General features: G+C 40.4%; 1 protein-coding gene across 1 annotated transcript in view; it reads left to right on the top strand.

Annotated features, from left to right (window-relative positions):
- Positions 1–21809, top strand: part of DNAH5 (dynein axonemal heavy chain 5) — a 265270-nt gene that overhangs the window by 12845 nt on the left and 230616 nt on the right. The window contains exons 8-12 of the mRNA XM_062212620.1: positions 1372–1485; positions 2267–2374; positions 11528–11650; positions 12176–12391; positions 17599–17706. Coding sequence (XP_062068604.1) covers positions 1372–1485; positions 2267–2374; positions 11528–11650; positions 12176–12391; positions 17599–17706 — 669 coding nt within the window. The remainder of the gene's footprint in view (positions 1–1371; positions 1486–2266; positions 2375–11527; positions 11651–12175; positions 12392–17598; positions 17707–21809) is intronic.

The following is a 21809-nucleotide window of genomic DNA, read 5'->3' as shown; positions in this document are numbered from 1 at the left end:
TGGAAGCTCCTTTCAGTTCCTTACCCTTCTATAGGGCATCAGTATGGTGGCTTACAGCATGGCAGCTGACTTCCCTTCCAAGGAGCAAGGAAGAGAGTATGAGAGAATTCAACAGAGACATCACAGTCTTTTCATAAACTGTTCCTGGGAGTGATAGCCCATCAATTTTTTAAGAAGATTTATTTATTTTATTTGAAAGGCAGAGTCACAGAGATTGAGAGAGAGAGAGAGAGAGAGAGAGACAGACAGACAGACAGACAGGTCTTCCATCCACTGGTTCACTCCCCAGTTGGCCACAACTGCCGGAGCTGCGCTGATCCAAGCCAGGATCCAGGAGCTTCTTCCAGGTCTCCCACATGGGTACAGGGTCCCAAAGACTTGGGCCATTTTCTACTGCTTTCCCAGGCCACAGCAGAGAGTGGGATTGGAAGTGGAGCAGCCGAGAGACTTGAACCAGTGCTCATATGGGATGCTGGCACTGCAGGCGGTGGCTTTATCCGCTATGCCACAGCACCAGCCCCAGCCCATCACTTTTGTTACATTTTTTTAAAAAAGCAAGTCATTACATTTATCAAGCAAGGAGAAGATATGATGCAAGAGTGTGAACACAAGAAGTTGGTGATAATAGGGGCTGTGGTAGAGGCTGCCTAACTCACCTGGCACTGCTACCATAAAGATCATTTATGAGCATTTATTGGATGTTTCAATCCAGCTAATAATTTTAATAGTAATTTTTATCAGTGAATGTGATTTAGATTTACCTTAAATCAAGGCCCGATAAAATATGAGAGGTGAGCATGTTATACCATTCAGAAATTTGCTCAGTAGGACTTTCATAAAGTCAACTGAATGTGTTGGCTTATGCTAAGTCATTTCCTTTTAGTGCCCCCCCCCCATTTTTTATATTATCTTTTCAATTTTGAATTTCCCAGATTATATTAAAGTCCTGGCATATAGCTGGTAGTTATCAACAATTGCTGTGTCAATGGATAAACACAACTATAGGAGTTTAGGGAAAGTGAATTTGGGCTATAAAATGGAAGACAGAATAAATGGGAGTTAGGCAGTGCAGGGGAGAAGACGTGGGCTTAAGGGGAGGGTCTGCCCTCTCTTTGTACTCTGTGCTTGTTTGTAGCATAGGTTTTTATAAGAGAAGGCTTGGACGAGATACTTTTAAAATTGTAGTAAAATATGAAAAATCGCTCTTCAGAGAAGCAGTCTCCTTCACCCCTCTGGATTCAGTTTTAGGTAAGACGCAGAGAACACACTGAAAATCTGAGTGAAGGGGCTTGTGGTGATTTTAGGAGTTGTTGCAGGGGAAATTTCTCTATGAGTGATTGCATTAAAATTGCTTTCCTGTATTGTGCATAGATATGGCGGGAGACGGATATTCGAATCACTGATGCGGCTAATGAGGCCAAGGACAATGTCAAATACTTGTACACCCTTGAGAAATGCTGTGATCCTTTGTACAGCAGTGACCCTGTGAGTTGAGGATTTCTACACCTTTAGTCTGCAGATGACGCTGTCTGCACCAGTGGGACTGAGTGTTGACACTGGGTTCATAGATGATACGTCTGGTGGGCAGATTTAGAAACTCCTTTTCATTCTTAATGAAAGTATTCTCTGAGATCTACTTCCATATTTCTAATCTGAATCTATGAGTAAGGATGTCTATGAGAAAAAGCACTTATTGTGTATTACATTTTCCATGCATATGAAGGCACTTCAAAAAGTTTGTCAAAAAAAAGAATATAGATTTATATTGATGCAAAAAATGTTAAACTGTATATTTTCCTAGTAAAATGCATTTTTCCATGAAGTTTTTGAAGATCGTTTGTATTACAACTGACATTCTGGACTGTACCTCAAAGAACCATAGGATAATTCATCCATGGTTGTTTTTTAAAATATTTTCTACCTTTAGGAAGTGTCGACTTTTATTTTTTTAAAAAGTAACTTATTGACAGTTAATCATTAATAACTGTTAACTTTCTGTTGCTTGTCATTAACAGCAAGTTTATATTTTTTGAATTGAAATATAATTTGATTAATCATATAAGAAATACAATTTGATTAACCATACATGATTAATATATAAAATAAAAACAATTATTGTTAAATATATTCACGTAAAACATTAGGTAAAACTTTAAATAAAATTATGTTAAACTTTATTCTAATGAAGATAGAATGATTAGACTATTCTAATTAGAATTTTTCTGAGTATGATTTTTTCCTTGAAAACTTTTGTGATATCTTCCAGATATCCATGATTGATGCCATTCCTACCCTTATAAGTGCAATTAAAATGATCTATAGCATCTCTCATTACTACAACACCTCTGAGAAGATCACATCTCTGTTTGTAAAGGTAAGTGCATAGAGCAGAATCCGTTGTCACTCATAGTTCCTTGCCAGTGGTCCATCTGTTGATAATGAAAAATTATCATGTTGGCACAGCCCACAGGATATGTATCTTGCAATTTAAATAAAGCTTAGTCTATCAATAGAGATAACTAAATTTTTATGAGAGGCTATTTCTAGCCGTTAAAGCATTATTTCCCCAATTAATTATTATAATAAATATTTTATTTTTCATATAACAAAAATAAAAGATTCATTTTTGAGTTTCTTTCCCTATGATATTTTGAGCATCACTTATTCCAGTTGGGTAAATTTTAATTAAGAAAAACTATATTTAACTGTTCCCTCTTTCAAATTCTATATGCCACTGCTCCACATTTATTTGATGCTGCAGTTGTTTACTTGGTGTTATTAGAACAGTAATCATGGTAACAAAAGCCACTTGTACCATTCCAGCAATGTATCAAGCAAGTATAAAGGTCTGCCAACACATAGTAACGTTTAAAACCTAGGTCTTAACTTGTGTTTATGGTGTGTACCATGGATGTTCCCCTTTCAAACCATCTCTAAGAAGTCAATGACTTTTTCATCATCAAAGCAGACATTCTTTGTTTCTCTAGAAGAAACCTTTGATTTAAGGAATACGAACTTCGTGCATTTTACTAGTACAACTTTAGGAATATAGTGATTCTTCCCACTGTACCCACCTTCCCACCCACTCTTCTACCCCTCCCCCTCCTCCCTCTCCCATCCCCAGTCCCATTCTCCACTAAGATCCATTTTCGATTAACTTTATACACAGACCAACTCTATAATAAGTAAAAAGTTCAACAATTTGCATGGTTAAAAAAACCAAAAACCAAAAACCAAAAACCAAAAACCAAACTAAACCAAACCAAAAAACTGTTCCTCAACAGAAGAGACAAGGGCTGTTCAGTTATTGCGTCTTTAAGTTAATTTTGCCCTTTTTTTTTCTTTTAGGAACTTAATTAACTTTAAAGAAGCACCCAAGAATGATACATCTTTTTTTTTTTTTTTTAAACAGACAGGGTTAGAGAGAGAGAGACAGACAGACAGACAGAGAGAAAGGTCTTCCTTTTTCCGTTGGTTCACCCCCCAAGTGGCCACTATGACTGGCACTTTGTGGCCGGTGTGCTGTGCAGATCTGAAGCCAGGAGCCAGGTGCCTCCTCCTGGTCTCCCACGCGTGTGCAGGGCTCAAGCACTTGGGCCATCCTCCATTGCCTTCCCGGGCCACAGCAGAGAGCTGGACTAGAAGAGGAGCAACTGGGACACAATCCGGCACCCCAACCGGGACTAGAACTCTGGGTGCTGGCTCCGCAGGTGGATCAGCCTAGTGAGCTGTGGCGCCAGCCCAGAATGATATATCTTGCAAGCACTTAGACTTAATTATAATACAATTCTTTGAGGACAGAGGTCCTGCATGGAAGTTAGTGCACAGTGATTCCTGTTGTTAATTTAACAATTAACACTCTTAAGTATGATCAGTGATCACCTGAGGCTCTTGACATGAGCTGCCTAGGCTATGGAAGCCTTTTGAATCCAAAAACTCCGTCAGTATTTAGGCAAGGCCATAACAAAGCAGGCATTTTAAATGTTGTATTAAAATGGAAGATTTTTTTTTTTAACCTACCAAGACTTGTTTTGTCAGTACTAGGAATTAGGAGGTGTAATTCTTACTGGGATTAGAGACCCAGCCTTTAGAGGTAAATGGCAAGCATTTTTCCTCTGCTTTTGTGTTGGTAATTTCAGATGGAGATCAGGGACATCCCAAACAGCCCTTCCCAAAGTCTTCGTGTTTTAATATGTTAGGCCAAAGCCTCAATAGGCTAATCGTCCACATGTGGCGCTGGCACACCAGGTTCTAGTCCCGGTTGGGGTGCCTGATTCTGTCCTGGTTGCTCCTCTTCCAGTCCAGCTTTCCTCTAAGGCCCGGGAAGGCAGTGGAGGATGGCCCAAGTCCTTGGGCCCTGTACCCGCATGGGAGACCAGGAGGAAGCACGTGGCTCCTGGCTTCTGATCAGTGCGGTGCGCCGCACCGGCCATTGGGGGGTGAACCAACGGAAAAGGAAGACCTTTCTATCTCTCTCTCTCTCTCTCTCTCACTGTCCACTCTGCCTGTCAAAAAAAAAAAAATGTTAGGGCCAGGGGGATATTCCCCATGTAAATAAGACTCAGAAATCAGTTTGCATTATTTTTTTTTAAACTTTTATTTAATGAATATAAATTTCCAGTGTACAGTTTATGGATTACAATGGCTTCCCCCTCCTATAACTTCCCTCCCACCCGCAACCCTCCCCTCTCCCGTTCCCTTTCCCCTTCTATTTGCATCAAGATTCATTTTCAATTCTCTTTATATACAGAAGATCAATTTAGTATAAAGATTTCAGTAGTTTGCACCTACATAGAAACACAAAGTGAAACATACTGTTTAAGTACTAGTTATAGCATTAAATCAAAATGTACAGCACATTAAGGACAGAGATCCCACATGAGGAACAAGTGCACAGTGACTCCTGTTGTTGACCCAACAAATTGACACCCTAGTTTATGGCGCCAGTAACCACCCTAGGCTGTCGTCATGAGTTGCCAAGGCTATGGAAGCTTCCCAAGTTTGCCGACTCTGATCATATTTAGACAAGGTCATAAAAGACAGAGTGAGGATAGTAACCAATGATCCTAAGAGTGGTATTAACCAGGTTTGAACAATTATACAGCATTAAGTGGGGAAGAGGACCATCAGTACACACAGGTTGGGAGTAGAGCCATTGGTGGTAGAGTAGAGGTTATGATTACGAAGGAATGAGGCCCAAGTGCAGTAGACAGGGCCTAGAACAAAGGACAGAGTCATTATTAGAGGAGCTGAGAAAGGTGCTGTCTAAGCTACAATTAAGTTTTGTGATTGAGAGGCAAATAGAACCTGACAGAAGGGGCTTGATAATAATCTGGTGGGCTTTAGGCCTTGTAAGTTAAGAGGCCCAGACCTATCTATCTCTTCACATGGGGTATATCCTAAGGGAGGTGTGAACCTCCTAGGGGAAGGCACTCTGTTGACTTTCATTACTTGGCTGGCCTGGGAGGAGAGCTGGCCAGGAAAAGGCAGGTGGCATCGCTAACAAGAAATTTACAGTTCTGCCTGCATTGTTGCTGACCCTACTTGGCCGTCCCCTCAGCTGCAGTGGTCACTTTGGAAGTTGGGCTGAGTGAAGGGCTTTTCAGCTTAGAGCCAATAAGATCTGTGACTCTGACCTGGGCATCCTTCAACTCCAGGGCAGGTCCATTTCCAGTGATCCAACTCTTGGCAGAGCTGCCAGGGCTCTTCACAAATTGACTTCTGCTGAAGCCCAGGCTTACCACATTGAAAGCCACTGCAGTGGACTGGCCTGTTGGGTCTCCTTGAGGGCAGATCACTGTACAGATCAGCCATTAATAGGCCTGCCACCCATTGCTTCTGATGCCTAGCTTTCTTTTCCTCCTGGTTTGTGTTAAAGCAGACCAGAGGATGCAAGTCAAGGGAGTGCCCGTATCCCATCTCTAATCTTCGGTGGCCTGAACTACAAGTCTATAGTCACAGGCATGTTCTGTAGTAGTTTTTCTAAGGTAGACAATGCCCATGAGGAAAATTTTATTCTCACTTTAAAACTTTCTTTCCCTTTGGTGTGAAAGGGAGGTTTTTTCTACTTACTGTATACTTCGCTGATGGCGAAGTGAATCTAGCTATGAGATTATTATTTAAGTTCTTATTTTGGCTATGCTATTACAGAAAAATGTTAGCCATCTCTTTTATAAGGTCTAAAGATTAAATTGTGCGTCCTACAGATTCCTTCATAATAGAATTAGTTTCCTACCTTGAAGAGAATAGAGAAATGAAAGAACAAGTTGGGCTTAGAATAGAGAAATGAAGGAGCAAGTCCTAGATCGCTTGCTGACAATAGCAATATTACATGAATCTTAGCAAAGCATTTCAACCATTAGATAACAACTTAAGAAAACATTTACCAGAAGGTCCAATGCCTTCTATAAATTTTAAGAATCATGTATTTGGAAACACCTCTTAAATATCTAACATGGTATAGTTTGTTTAACCAGTAAACTTAAGCACAACCATATAAAATGTTTTTAGTTTCTTTCTACCAGCACGTTTAAAACATATGATACACAGATTCAGGTCACACAAATTAAAATGTATCTTTGATTGATTTTAGCAGCTTAAATTTATGGACAATCTTATCTATAAGCCATTTAAAATAAAACTCTTAATAAAATTTCCCCATGTGGACATACAATATGTACACACATATAACATAGCATAATAGACCAATATAGCAATTTTAATAATAGCTTTTAAAATCTTTAACTCTTTTTGTAGATTGCCAATTGATTTGAATTGCTTTTTGTTGTTAGTAACCTCAGTTAACCATACTTTCTCTCAGTTGGTACTGCTAATACATTATTGGCTTCATCTGATTACAGAGCCATCCCAAAGTACTGAATACAATAGAAATGGCTGGAAAAAGTCCATAGGAACCTATAGGAGGGCAGCTAAACACAGAACTAACAACGCTTTAGTTTTATGAGCAGCAAATCATATATAACTGTGGATGACAAAAGACTTTAAGTCGCCATGTTTAAAATTATAAACTCATCAACCAACAAGAGGCATTTGCTTACTTCACAGTATTTTTGAAAGCACCTGTAGGATTTTGCAAGTATTTAACCCTTTAGGCCTCTGGGGCTTTCTCATTAAGATAACTATCATGTCTAGTAACACAAGATCATTAGACTTTTTAATTCTCAAACATTTGTATTAATAGCATTTTCCATTATAGAAACTTAAAGTTTGGTACCACATCACATCTTGACAGTCCTTCTAATATAATCCAAATAGCCTGATTAGTTGGTGTCTCTATAACATGAGAGACATAGGTCCTTCGATTTTTTCAGTTGGGCCCAAACTGGAAAAACCAAAGTCCAGGATTTACTGGAAATTTTAGAGACCAGATTGTTTGAAACTTTGATTTTTTTGAATGCCTGTCAAGAATGCCAAGAAGGCTCAAAATCCAAAATATCTGGTTGAAATAAGATTCCTTAAAATCATGACATAACATAGACCACATTTGATCATTGGTACAAGGTGATTATTCAAATCTTTGAAAATAAGCACATATTTAAATAACCCATAGCTCTTAATAAAAATTCAGCTGTTTTTGAACAATTAGAATTTAACAGACATCAAGAGAACATAATAGATTACTTTAACACATTGCTTTAACAGAGCATCAGAGTTTAATTCTATGTCAAAGAGAAATTGAGCTTCCTGTGATCTTTTGCTGTGAGGTTTCCTTCCTTTACCTTCTTTCATATTGGTGACCATGTTTCTGTGTTTCTGTGTGTAACACATTTTTAAGCATCTTTTGCAGGGCAGGACGAGTTGCAACAAATTTTTTCAGTTTCTGTTTGCTATGAAAAGTTTTAATTTCACCTTCATTCACAAATGAGAGCTTTGCAGAATATAATATTCTGGGCTGGCAGTTTTTCTCTCTTAGTACCTGGGCTATGTCTCGCCATTCCCTTCTAGCTTGTAGGGTTTCTGATGAGAAGTCTGCTGTGAGTCTAATTGGAGATCCTCTAAGAGTAATCTGACGTTTCTCTCTTGCACATTTTAGGATCTTTTCTTTATGTTTCACTGTGGTGAGTTTGATTACGATGTGTCGTGGTGAGGATCTCTTTTGGTCATGTTTATTAGGGGTTCTATAAGCTTCCTGTACTAAGATGCCTCTGTCCTTCTCCAAACCTGGGAAATTTTCTGCTAGTATCTCACTGAAAATGTCTTCTAATAGGAGAGAGCGGCAAGATGGCGGAATAGGAAGGTAGCACACTATTAGTTCGGGGGAGAGACACTTTAATAAAAGTGGAGATACTGCAGGGTCAAGGAAGAGTAGGGGAAGAAACAGCAGAGGAAACTCTTCCGGAACTAGTGATTCACAGTGGACCTGTGTGGAGAGCGTGGGAGTCCAAGTTTGGGACACCAGCGGCAGACTCAACACACCAGCACTGGAACGCGAGGTGAGCCGAACATCAATAGCCCGAGACACCAGCGGGCAAGCGGAAAGAGGAGACTAGAGGGAACGAGGCTTGAAACTCCGTGGGGAAAAGTTCACCAGGCTAACTAGAAGAGAGAGAGGAAAAAAAAAAGTGACCGATACGGACACGAGTTTCTCTCTCTCCACTCACCCCTCAAAGGTGAGTAAGACAAAGAGCAGGCGCCATTTTGGACATACGTCATAAGCAGGGCGACCTCAGGTCTGCACCGGCCCTGAGCCTAGCAGAAAAACCTGACTCTGGGGGGAGGGGTGAAATAACAGGAGATTAGCATCTAACTTGGCACCCCAGTGGGAGACTGCAGGAGAATTGGAGCCCACACTGAGGGCAGCAGAGATTCCCTGTGTGGTCCTTGGGAAAGAGCTTCCGATCTCTGGCTCCTGTGGGTATATCATTCGCCTGCTAACTACCTCCAATTCTGTTCAGCTGTGCGGAATTACCTCCCTTTTGAATCAAAAAAAGAAAGAAAGAAAGAGAGATTTACCACACCTAATCTGGGAGTGTCATCTTTGACACACCCTCAACCCTGAGGAACCAAACACAGCTCTCAGTCCACACTCATCTCAAGCCTCTAAGGCCCCACTGAAAGCAGACAGTCCACTTAATATAGAGCCATAGTGTAACAAGAAAAAACACCACAGTGAAGAAACCAAATATCTCCAACATGCCAAACAACAAACGCAAAAACTGAGGTAACAAGAACAAGGAAGACACTATGACGCCCCCAAATGAAAAAGACACCCCAATTCAAGATTATGAAGATGATGAGATTGAAGAAATGCAAGAAGCGGATCTCAAAAAATTGATAAGAACATTAAGAAGTTCTCAAAAACAAATTCTTGAACTACAGAAATCCTTAATGGACAAGATAGAAAATCTCTCTCGTGAAAATGAAATATTAAGGAGGAATCAAAATGAAATGAAACAACTAGTGGAACAAGAAACTCTGATAGTGATGAGAAATCATAATGAAATGAAGAATTCAATAGATCAAATGACAAACACATTAGAGAGCCTTAAAAACAGAATGGGCAAAGCAGAAGAGAGAATATCAGACTTAGAAGACAGAGAACAATCGCTTCTCGGCCTTTTGGCTAAGATCAAGTGTAGAAGACAGAGAACAGGAAAGGAAACAGGCAAACCAGAGAAAAGAAGAAGAAATTACAAATCTAAAAAATATTATCGGGAATCTACAGGATACTATTAAAAAACCCAACATTCGGGTTCTAGGAGTTACTGAAGTCATGGAGAGGGAGAAAGGATTAGAAGGCATTTTCAGTTTGCATTATTGATATAGATTTCATGCATGTTATTTGCAAGATTTGATTGAGAATATTATTGTGAAACCACCACTTGTCGAGTTATCAAAAGCTTCATTATGGAAAATTTGACAGGTACAAAAAGAGAGAGGGGTGGTGTTTATGAGATTAAGATGCCACTAGAACGAGACACCTGCATCTGTATTGGAGTGCCTGGATTCAAGTCCGAACTCTGTCGAATAGTTGGGTCCCTGCCACTCACTTGGGAGACCCAGACTGTGTTCCCAGCCCTGCCTGTTGCAGGCATTTGAGGAATGAGCCACTGGGTGGGAGCGCTCTGTTTTTCTCTCTGCCTTCCAAGTAAATAAAACAAATAAATGAACATAAAAATAAAAATGGAGAGAGAGACAGGGTTGTATGCTGACCTCACACGCAAGCACAGGTGGTCTTCTTTTACCGACACCCTCACCCTTCATGCCACAGGTCCCAGGGAGGGCATCATTCTATGTATGCAACACCATCATTTAATTTTCTTTTTACTTTATTTAAAAAGCCAACACATTCCTGACAGATGTTTTAACATTGGAAGTGAAAATAAAATGTTAATCATTTCATATGTTAGCTTCACTCTTCTTTCTGTAGTCTTCTTTCCCCTCCCTCCCTCCCTCCCTCCCTTCCTTCCTTCCTTCCTTCCTTCCTTCCTTCCTTCCTTCCTTTTAAGATTTATTCATTTATTTGAAAGACAGTGTTAGAGGGAGAAAGAGAAAGACAAAGACAGTGATCTTCTATCTGCTGTTTCACCCCTAAAATGGCCACAATTGCCAGGACTGGGTCAGGCTGAAGCCAGGAGCCTGGAACTCCATCCCATGTGTGTGGCAGGGGCACAAGCACTTTGGGCCATCATCTGTTGTTTACCAGGTGCGTTAGCAGGGATCTATATCAGAAGCGGACAGCCAGGACATGAACCGGATGCTGGGGTTGTAGGCAGTGACTTAACTTGCTGTGCCACAATGCTGGCCCTTCTGTGGACTTCTTGTTTTGACATTGCATGGTGGCCTGAAAAGATCATGGTGCTTATCAACCATGTGTGAAATGTTAGAGCAGGCAATCAAGGGAGGTTGAGGAAACTCTCATCAGCTCTTGGTTAGGGAAGTGCATGTTTGGTTAGGACAATTCATCTTGGGTAAATGATGTGGTCCAAATTATTGATTTTCCATAGTGCTTTCAACTGTGTAACTTCACAAGTGATTTAATATTATTGTTTATTTTCATTCTACTTGAAAGGGAGATGGAGAGAGATAGAGACAGACAGACAGACATATCTTCCATCTATTGGTTTATTCAAGTTCTTGCAACAGTTCGGCTAGGCTAGGTCAGAGACAGGAGCCAAAAACTCAATCCAGCTTTCCCATGTGGATGGCAGGTACCCAAGTACTTGAGTCATCCATCACCAGTTCCCTTCCAGGGTGCACATTATCAAGAACCGAGATTAGAATTACAGAGGTTGAGACTTTAACCCAGGAACTTTAACATGCAAACACACATACACACACCATATATCTAAGCATACAAACATCTTACCTGCTGTGACAGAGGCCCACCTCCACAAATGATTTTTGACAATAGCAAAGGGTCAGTGCTTAATCATAGTTTTTTTTATGGAAAAAATAAACCCAAAGCTCATGTTCCCAGATGTTGAGCTCTGAGAGGTAGAAGATTCTCACATTTATAACACAGGCTGTTTTCTGCACTTAACATCATTTTGCTGGAAAATTCCAGGTGACAAATCAGATGATATCTACATGCAAAGCCTACATTACCAACAATGGAACTGCTTCCATCTGGAGCCAGCCACAGGATATTGTGGTGGAAAAAATATTATCTGCAATTAAACTTAAGCAGGTAATGGATGTTTTATTATTTTTATGTTATTTTTGCTGATGCCATCTTAAATCATTTAGCAATTGTCATACTGTTGGTTACTAAAAATAATGGTAAGATTTTAGTGGTAAGAAAACTGAGTGCTAATAAACCTCCTAGAAAAGTTATTCACTTATTCTTCCTTGTTGGGGGCATACCATATCCAAATAGTACATTGAGTACCGGGGATACAAAAATGACCCAGGAAAGGGAGTTTTCTTCACACACTTTATAAATGAATGTCAAGACATACACAGAATGGTTATCAAACAGTGGCATCAAGGTGGCAAAGCCAAACCTTTGCACTACCTCATGAGCAAGGAAGAGTTTGCTAGATTGGGGGGTAGGAGTGGATAATATTCCAGGCTGATGTATGAGTATTTGCAAAGGCTTGAAACTGTAAAATGTTGCAAATTTCATTCTAATTTTGCTGTTGTCACATTCACTGAAGAAAGGTTGATACTTTTGTTAGGGGCCCTTTCTTATATTTTGGATTTTGATTTTCAGGAATACCAGCACTGCTTTCATAAGACAAAGCAGAAGCTTAAAGAAAACCCACATGAGAAGCAATTTGAATTTAGTGAGATGTATATTTTTGGAAAATTTGAAACTTTCCACCGACGTCTTGCCAAGATAATAGACATCCTCACAACTTGCAAGACCTATTCAGTCCTGCAAGATTCTAAGATTGAAGGGCTAGAAGATATGGTCACTAAACATCAGGTATTATGCTTTAAAACCAATTTGCTACTGTTACCTGTAACTGAAATTTAGAATTTTATACAAACAACCATATTTAGAATGGAATTATGAGTCTGTGGTATGAAATTTAATCCCATGACCTTTTGTTTTAAAGATTTATTTTATTTATTTGAAAGACAGAGTTAAGTTAAAGAGACAGGTAGAAACAGAGAGAAAGGTCTTCCATCTTCTGGCTCACTCCCAAGAGGGCCACAACGGCTGGAGCTGCGCCGATCCAAAGCCAGGAGCCAGGAGCCCCTTCCAGGTCTCCCACATGGGTGCAGGGTCCTAAAGACTTGGGCCATCTTCTACTGCTTTCCCAGGCCACAACAGAGAGCTGGATCAGGAGAGGAGCAGCCGGTACTAGAACTGGCACCCACTTGGGTTGCTGGCTCTTCAGGCCAGTGCTTTAATCCGCTGCACCAAGGTGCCAACCCCTAACCCCATAGCCTTTTAACAGTAACTCAGATTTATTTGGGCAAAGTATACGATGACAATATGTTCTTTTCAGGTGTGTGGTTTTAAGATGACTTCTCAGTACACAAAGCAGACTCATAGAATGACAAATGCCCTAAACAGCACTCTGGCCTCAGAATCAGCCCTTAAGGCATTTGGATCTGGCTAAAAAGCCTATGAGAGCATTTCAGGCATGGAAAGCCAAGACACTGTGGCAGAAAATGACCTACATGAAAGATCTCTGTGAGTGAGATCCCAGTGGAAAGAACAGGCCATCAAAGAAGGAGGTACCTTTCTCTGAAGGGAGGAGAGAACTTCCACTTTGACTATGGCATTGTCTAAATAAGATCAGAGTTGGAGAACTCAAGAGGCTTCCATAGCCTTGGCAGCTCATGACTAGAGCCTAAGGTGATTACTGACGTCATAAATAAGAGTGTCAAATTGTTAAATCAGCAACAGGAGTCATTGTGCATTTGCTCCCGATGTGGGAACCTTTGCCCTTAATGTGTTATACTGTGAGAATTAACGGTAAAAGTAGTCTTCAAACAGTACTTTTTTTTTTTTTTGCTATTTTTTTTGACAGGCAAAGTTAGACAGTGAGAGAGAGAGAGACAGAGAGAAAGGTGTTTCTTCTGTTGGTTTACTCCCCAAATGGCCGCTACAGCTGGTGCTGCACCAATCCGAAGCCAGGAGCCAGGTGTCGTCCTGGTCTCCCTTGTGGGTGCAGAGCCCAAGGACTTGGGCCATCCTCCACTGCCTTCCCGGGCCACAGCAGAGAGCTGGACTGGAAGAGGAGCAACTGGGACAGAACCTAGCACCCCAACTGGGACTAGAACCTGGGGTGCCAGTGCCGCAGGCGGAGGATTAGCCTAGTGAGCCGTGGCGCTGGCCCAAACAGTACTTTATGCTTTGTGTGCCTGTGTGGGTGCAATCTGTTGAAATCTTTACTTAGTATAGAGTTGATCGTCTGTATATAAAGATAATTAAAAATGAATCCTAATGAAGAATGGGATGGGAGAGGGAGTAGGAGGTGGGATGGTTTGAGGGTGTGAGGGGCGGGTATGGGGGGAAGAACTGCTATAATCCAAAAGTTGTATTTATTAAATAAAAGCTTTCTCTCTCTCTCTCTCTCTCTCTATATATATATATATATATATATGTATATATATATAAAAGAGAATGACTTATCAATAGAGTAAAAATTAATCTCCATTAAGCAAAAGCATTTTTATTAGTTGTACAAGAAAACATTGAAGTTATTATTTCATTTATTCATGTAAATATATTTAATGAAGAACATACTGTGTATCATGCACTGCCTGACAGCAAGTTCTGAATGGCATTTGATGATCTCTGCCTTTAAGCATTGTTTTTGGACACAGATTTAAAAACACTGGGTTTTATTCTAGCTCTAATTTTCCTAATTCTCTTGATTTTCCTTTGGTTTATTTTGTGGGGGTACCTGTGTGACTCATCTTACTTTGAAAGCGGGCATAGTGATGAAATAGCATTTTGAGGATTTAACAATGACAATTTATAAACAAAATGTGTTTTTAATTCTTTATATGGATGTCATCAAGATTTTTCTTGTTTGGGACAGTGACAATGAAATTTTTTTTATGCTTGAATTTGATCACATAATTTACTGTTGTGCACTGATTTTTGTACTCTAACAATTTAGGCAATTTAGAGAAAGTTCTCATTTCCTGAACTCTTGGGTTTTGGGAAAGAAAAACATGTTTTCAAGGTGTGCTGTGTGTGAACAGCAAAGTGGATAAGTTGTACTTTGACGGGTTTTCAAGACAAAGAGGGACTGTGTCCATTTATTTTTCAGTTTGGAATCTAATGATTTTCTATTTTTAATAAAAAACAGCATAGGAGCACATTTCAAAGTTTATTTTCAAATGAGACGTTGAACTGAGTCTGAGTAAATGCAGATAAGACGTCTGTTCTAACCTGATAAAAATACTAGAATTGCTTTGAAAATTTAAAGTGTTGGTTAAAATGTTTATGCCAGAGGGTAGTGAGATAAAATGTGGAAGGTATGTGAAAGCCATAAAGTGAGGATTTCGTGTATTAGTGCCGATGTTAGTGGCTCTGAGTGTTGTCCACGGAATTGAATCTCATATTCTCTGCATGACTGTCACGGCCCTGCTTGCTCCATCCTGCTCGCTCGTCTCTCCGTTCCTCACTGTATATTCTGGACACAGGACAGGTTACGTTCAGTCTGTTTAGAGCGTGCAGAGCCTTTTTTTTCCTTCTTCCCCTGAAAGCTTCTGTCTCTGGATTATCACATGGTTGTTTACTCTGTGGCTTCCAGATCTTGATTTAAATGTCCAAGCTTCTCAATGAAGTTTTCTTTGGCCCCTGGTTCACCTCAGTCACTCCATGTCACCCTATCCATTTTATCCTCTGTCATTATCACCTTCATTTGTGGTGACTTAACACATGTTCTGACTCCCTGTCCTCAAGCAGGTCTGCGAGTCAGCTGAGAGCAGGGCCATCTCTCTGCTCTGCTCCTGCCTCTTCAGAGTTTATTGGCACATAATAGCTGTGCAGTAAGTATGTTTCAAGTGAAAGGTTAAGCAGAGTGAATTTGATTAGGTGGATTAAAGGTCATGATTAATTGTTTCATTTATTTAACTTAGTCCTCTTGAGTGAATGTTATAGCCTTTCACAAGGCAGTAGGAGTTATTCAGGAACCAAATCAAAACTTAAAATATTTGAGAGAGAGAGAGAGAAAGAGAGAGAGAGAGAGAGAGAGAGAGAGAGAGAGAGAGATATCGATCAATCTTATCTATGGTCACTCCCAGATTCCTGCAATGCTGGGGTTGAGTTGGTACCCGAAGCTGTGATCCAGAAATGCAGCTCAGGTCTCCCACTTGAGTGGCAGGAACTCTACCACTTGGGCCATCACCCCTGCCTCCCAGGGTCTATTCAGCAGGAAGCTGGGGTTAGGAGATGGAGGTGGGTGTCTAACCAGTCACTCCTTTGTGGGATGTGGACATCTTTACTAGGCTAAATGCCTGCCCCCAAATATTTTTAATTACTACATTAAAATGTGTAATATAGCTTTTCTATACTTTTTAAAGACATTTTAAATAAAACTGTGCATGTGTCTCTAAATTAGACTACCCATTATTATATCAAATGAAAGTATAGGTTGTTTTAAGCAGTAAACTTGATTTAAGAAGTTAACGCAGTTTATAAACTTTTTTTTAAAATTATTTATTTATTTGAAAGTCAGAGTTACACAGAGAGAGGAGAGGGAGAGAGAGAGAGAGAGAGAGAGAGAGAGAGAGGTCTTCCATCTGCTGGTTCACTCCCCAGATGGCCGCAACGGATGCATCGATCTGAAGCCAGAGGCCAGGAGCTTCCTCCAGGTCTCCCATACAGGTGCAGAGGCCCAAGGACTTGGGCCACCTTCTACTGCCTTCCCAGGCCACAGCAGAGAGCTGGATCAGAAATGGAGCAGCCAGGAATTGAACCGGCGCCTATATGGGATGCTGGCACTGCAGGCGGTAGCCTCACCCGCCACACCACAGTGCCGGCCCCAAGCAGTTTATAAACTTTTGTCTACTGAGAGATTTGATATTTAAATGAAAATGACTTTGAGGCAGAGATTGTCAGAGGCCCAATATTCCTCATAAAAATTATATGCCTCTGTCAACAGTGTGGGCACCTGGGTTTGAGAATGGCTTAGTACTCGGTTAAGCATGATCACAGAGCATTATATCTCATTATTCAGAGCAAACAAACTTCTGATAATAGTATTTTCAAGGAGATGAATAGCCTAATTTGTACTTCTGTAGTCACAGACTGTAGCTATGTAGGGCAGAAGGAAGCAATTAATTCTGGAGTTTGTAAGTCGTTGATTGTGGTCTGACATTTTATTTAAGACAGTTGAAGCTTGGAAGGTAGCTTGTTATCTGTAGACACAATAACAGCATTATTTCTTTCCTTCCCTATGTTCTATTAAAGCCTGTTTTTTCCCCTGAGATTAAAAAAATATTTATTTATTTATTTGAAAGTCAGAGTTATAGAGAGACAGGGAAAGAGAGAGAGAGAGAGAAAGAGAGAGAGAGAGAGATCGATCTTCAGTCTGCTGGTTCATTCCCCAGATGGCTGCAATGTCTGGGACTGGATGAGGCTAAAGCCAAGAGTGTCTTCCAGGTCTCCCACGTGGGTATCAGGGTCCCAAGCACTTGTGCCATCTTCCACTGCATTTCTCAGTCCATTAGGGAGCTAGATCAGAAGTGGAGCAGCCAGGACATGAACTGTGCCCATATGGGACGCTGGCATTGCATGTGGTGGCTTTACCTGCTATGCCACAATGCTGGCCCCAAGATTTAAACTTCTTAACAAAAATATTTTAGTGAATTCCACTCTGGGTTTCTTTTTTTTTTTTTTAAAGATTATTTCAGATGTGATCACTAAGAAATTTTTAGAGAAAACATTTCTCCTAATAGTTTTCAAATGTGGTTTTTTATTTTATTCTTTAAAAATATATAAAACGTGATGAAACTACTTTCTAAATGATTTCTTTGAGTGCAGTATGGCAACATTACAGTGCCTGTAAAGTAATAAACACTGAGTAGTGTGAATAATTAGAGAAGTAATTCTTCACCTTTATTTTTATTTTGAGGGAGGAGTGATTTTATCGGTTCTGCCAAATTTAGTTAAGCAGTACAAGAATATTGAAATATTGTCTTATTTCTTTTATAATATTTCAGGGCATTGTTGCAACGATAAAGAAAAAGGAATATAATTTCTTAGATCAGCGGAAAATGGATTTTGACCAGGATTATGAAGAATTTTGCAAGCAAATTGGTGATCTTCATGTAAGTTGTATAATAAAATTCCCGTTGACAGGCCTGCATTTGTTTTTTTCTCATTGTGCAGTGTTGCTAATCATTATCCATTCGGAAGGGATGAGCATCTTCATCAGGGAAGTGAGCGACAGCAACCTCGGCTTACATTTTGTGATTTCAGATGAGTAATTGAGGGCTCTTTTTCATGGATTAAAGGGTCATAAATGTAGCTTTGGATACTAGTGTGTAATCACAGCCTTCTGCAGGTGTTCCTTCTTAGTTCTTAGCAAGTTAACTTTCACCTTCTGTTGAAATGTCGTAGCATTATTAGAATGTAGACCTTTGTTTCCCTTTGTTTTATTACTGTACAGCGATGACTATCATCAGAGATGGCCTAGATACAGGGTGGAGGATGTCTGGTAAGGCCCGAAGGTTAGATTGCAGCTGGCTTTAGAAACCATGGCTCCAGGCCTGATTCAATGTGTGTGCCCGGTTTGGCCTCCAGGTCCCTTTCTCTGGCCTCCCTCTACTCCCTGCAGATCAGCCAGCCTGACTTTCAGAGGAATTACAGTCAGTTATTCGATTCTCAGTGTAGGAGTGGTTCCTAGCATACTGAATGTGCTAGTTCACTGAACAATCAGAAGAATCCTAAAACTGAGACTCTTAATCCTCATATTTTGCAGAGGAGGAAATGGGAGCATTATGATGTTTTGAAATATTTTATTTATTTATTTGGAAGGCAGAGTTACAGAGAGGCAGAGGCAGAGAGAGAGGTCTTCCATCTGCTTGTTCATTCCCCAAATGACCTCAATGGCCAGAGCTGGGCTAATCTGAAGTGGGTTAATCCAAAGCCAGGAGCATGGAGCTTCTTCTGGGTCTCCCACAAAGGTTCAGGGTCCCAAGACTTGCTTTCCCAGGCCATAGCAGACAGCTAGATTGGAAGTGGAGCAGCTGGGATCCAAACTTGTGCCAATATGGGATGCCGCACTGCAGCTTTACCTGGTATGCCAGCTCCCCTCCCTCACCTTTTTTTTTTAAAGATCATTATGATTTTTAATTTTTATTTTTTTAATTTTTATTTTTTGACAGGCAGAGTTAGACAGTGAGAGAGAGAGAGAGGCAGAGAGAAAGGTCTTCCTTTCCGTTGGTTCACCCCCGAAATGGTCGCTATGGCCAGTGTGCTACGGCCAGTACGCTGCACCAATCCGAAGCCAGGAGCCAAGTGCTTCCTCCTGGTCTTCCATGCGGGTGCAGGGCCCAAGGACTTTAGCCATTCTCCACTGCCTTCCCGGGCCACAGCAGAGAGCTGAACTGGAGGAGGATCAATCGGGACAGAATCTGGTGCCGCAACCAGGACTAGAACCCAGGGTGCCGGCACTGCAGGTGGAGGATTAGCCAAGTGAGCCACGGCACCAGCAAGATCATTATGATTTTTAAATGGCTAGCCCCAAATCTCAGACACAAGAGTTGTAGCCGTGGAGCTGTGGGGTGAAGCCCAGGCAGTCTGGTTTTCAAGTTCAAGTTTTTAACAACTATACTCTATGGCACATTTCATTTGATTGGAAGCTGTGATGCCTATTACAGCTTAAGCAATTACACCTCTTTCTGGGGTTAACTCAGACTCAGGGACAATGGATCTTGATCTCTTTTTATTGGAAGTTGATGGATGGTGGTAGATCTTGATTCTGTGTTCCATGGTCAAGTCCATGTGTTGAGTCTCCATCTGTGTTTCTTGGTGGTTTCTGATCACATTGTGTTTTTATGTGTGGAATGAAGGTCGATGCCAAGCACTTTGAGGGCAGGGTTTTCTTCCTATTTGTTGATAAGAAGGTGTGAATTAATTTTAATAAAACAAGCATTTATTGTACAGCAGTTATATAGTCACCTTCTATGCTGTGGATTATGAGTGCAGAAATAAATGAAGCAGATTTATCTTTGAATTCATATGCAGAAGATGACAGTGACAGAACTGAAATGTAGATGTGTAGGTGGCACAGAAGGACAGATAGGGGCCATGGTGATGAGTTACTAATCAGTGAGATTCTGAAAGTAAGGATTCAAAGATAAAAAGGACCTAGAAACTTATGGGGAGGACAGGTTTGCAAAATATTAAGTAAATTCTGATCATTGCTACAACCTCTAAGAAGGATTGAAAAATGGAAAAGTAATACTGTATTTCTGCATGGCTAGGGCTAGCGAAGATTCAAGTGGGAAGAGTATTTTTTTAAAAAATGTTTTCTATAATTTATATAAAGGAAACATATTTCATATATACAATTTTAAGAGCACAATAATACTTCTCACCCTATCTGCCCTCCCTCCTTCCTCCTCCTTTTCTTCCTTCTTTCTTTTTATTAAAAAATATTTGTTTATTTATTTGGAAGGCAGAGTTACAGAGAGAGGGAGAAAGAGAAAGAGAGAGAGAGAGGGAGAAAAAGACAGAGAGAGAGGTAGATGGATAGATAGATATTGATTGAGAGAGCTTCCATCTGCTGGTTCATTCCCCAAATGTCCACAATGGCCAGGGCTGGGCCAGGCTGAAGCTGGAAGCCAGGAGCTTCATCTGGGTCTTCTATGTGGGGACAGGGGCCCAAGTACTTGGATCATCTTTCCGTACTTTCTCAGGCACATGATTAGGGAGCTGGATTGGAAGTGGAACAACCAGGACTTGAACTGGCGCACATATGCGTTGCTGGCACTGCAGGCAATGTCTTAACCTACTGTACCACAGTGCTGACCCCTCTTTTTTATTTTTCTCTCAACTTTGACAATGACATTCTTTCAATTTACTTTATAATCACAAGCTTAACCACCCACTAAATAAAGAATTCCACATGTAGTAGTTAGAAAAACCACTGTTCCTTGATAGTGGTGACAAAGGCTATAAACAGTAATAAAATCTCAGAATGTCAATTTTGCTTATATACATTATATTTTCTTTTGTGTTCTGTGTATTAGTTACCACAAACCAGGTAAAAAATGTGATAATTGTCTTTTTGGGAGAGGAGAGTATGCTTTATGTTCAAAAGATGTTCATGTTTTTCAAGTAAAAGGAGTGGGACTGAATGACGTGGGGGAGACCATGTTAGTCCTGTGCTCACTTCTCATTGTACTGAGAATATAATTTTATTGTTGTTCTGCAGCTCGGTTTCAAACCACTAATTATTGATATTAGCTCCTATTTTCATTTACTTTTTAATTTTAAATCTAACACTATTATGTCAAAGGGATCACATAAACAAGACTAGTGTCTGCTAATACTAACTGATAGAATTAAAAAGGAGAGAACAATCCAACATGGGAAGCGGGATACACAGCAGACTCATAGAATGGCAGATGTCCTAAGCAGCACTCTGGCTTCAGAATCACCCCTTAAGGCATTTGGATCTGGCTAAAAAGCCTATGAGAGTATTTCAGGCATGGAAAGCCAAGACACTGTGGCAAAAAACAACAACAACAACAAACAAACCTAAATGAAAGATCTCTGTGAGTGAGATCCCAACAGAAAGAATGGGCCATCAGAGAAGGAGGTACCTTTCTCTGAAGGGAGAACTTCCACTTTGACTATGGCCTTGTGTAAATAAAATTGGAGTTGGCGAACTCAAGAGGCTTCCATAGCCTTGGAAGCTCATGACAAGAACCTTGGGTGATTCTGATGCCATAAACAAGAGTGTCAATTGTTAAGTCAACAACAGAAGCCACTGTGCACTTACTCCCCATGTAGGATCTCTGTCCTTAATGTTTTTTTTTTTTTTACTTTTATTTAATGAATATAAATTTCCTATGTATAGCTTATGGATTACAATGGCTTCCCCCTCCCATAACTTCCCTCCCACCCGCAACCCTCCCCTCTCCCGCTCCCTCTCCCCTTCCATTCACATCAAGATTCATTTTCAATTATCTTTATACACAGAAGATCAATTTAGTATATATTAAGTAAAGATTTCAACAGTTTGCACTCACATAGAAACAAAGTGAAACATACTGTTTGAGTACTACTTATAGCATTAAGTCACAATGAACAACACATTAAGGACAGCGATCCCACATGAGGAACAAGTGCACAGTGACTCCTGTTGTTGACCCAACAAATTGACACTCTAGTTTATGGCGCCAGTAACCACCCTAGGCTC

The sequence above is a fragment of the Lepus europaeus genome, chromosome 15 (assembly GCF_033115175.1).
Source record: "Lepus europaeus isolate LE1 chromosome 15, mLepTim1.pri, whole genome shotgun sequence".
In the NCBI taxonomy this organism is placed as follows: domain Eukaryota; kingdom Metazoa; phylum Chordata; class Mammalia; order Lagomorpha; family Leporidae; genus Lepus; species Lepus europaeus.
This window is presented reverse-complemented; position numbering and strand designations above follow the sequence as displayed.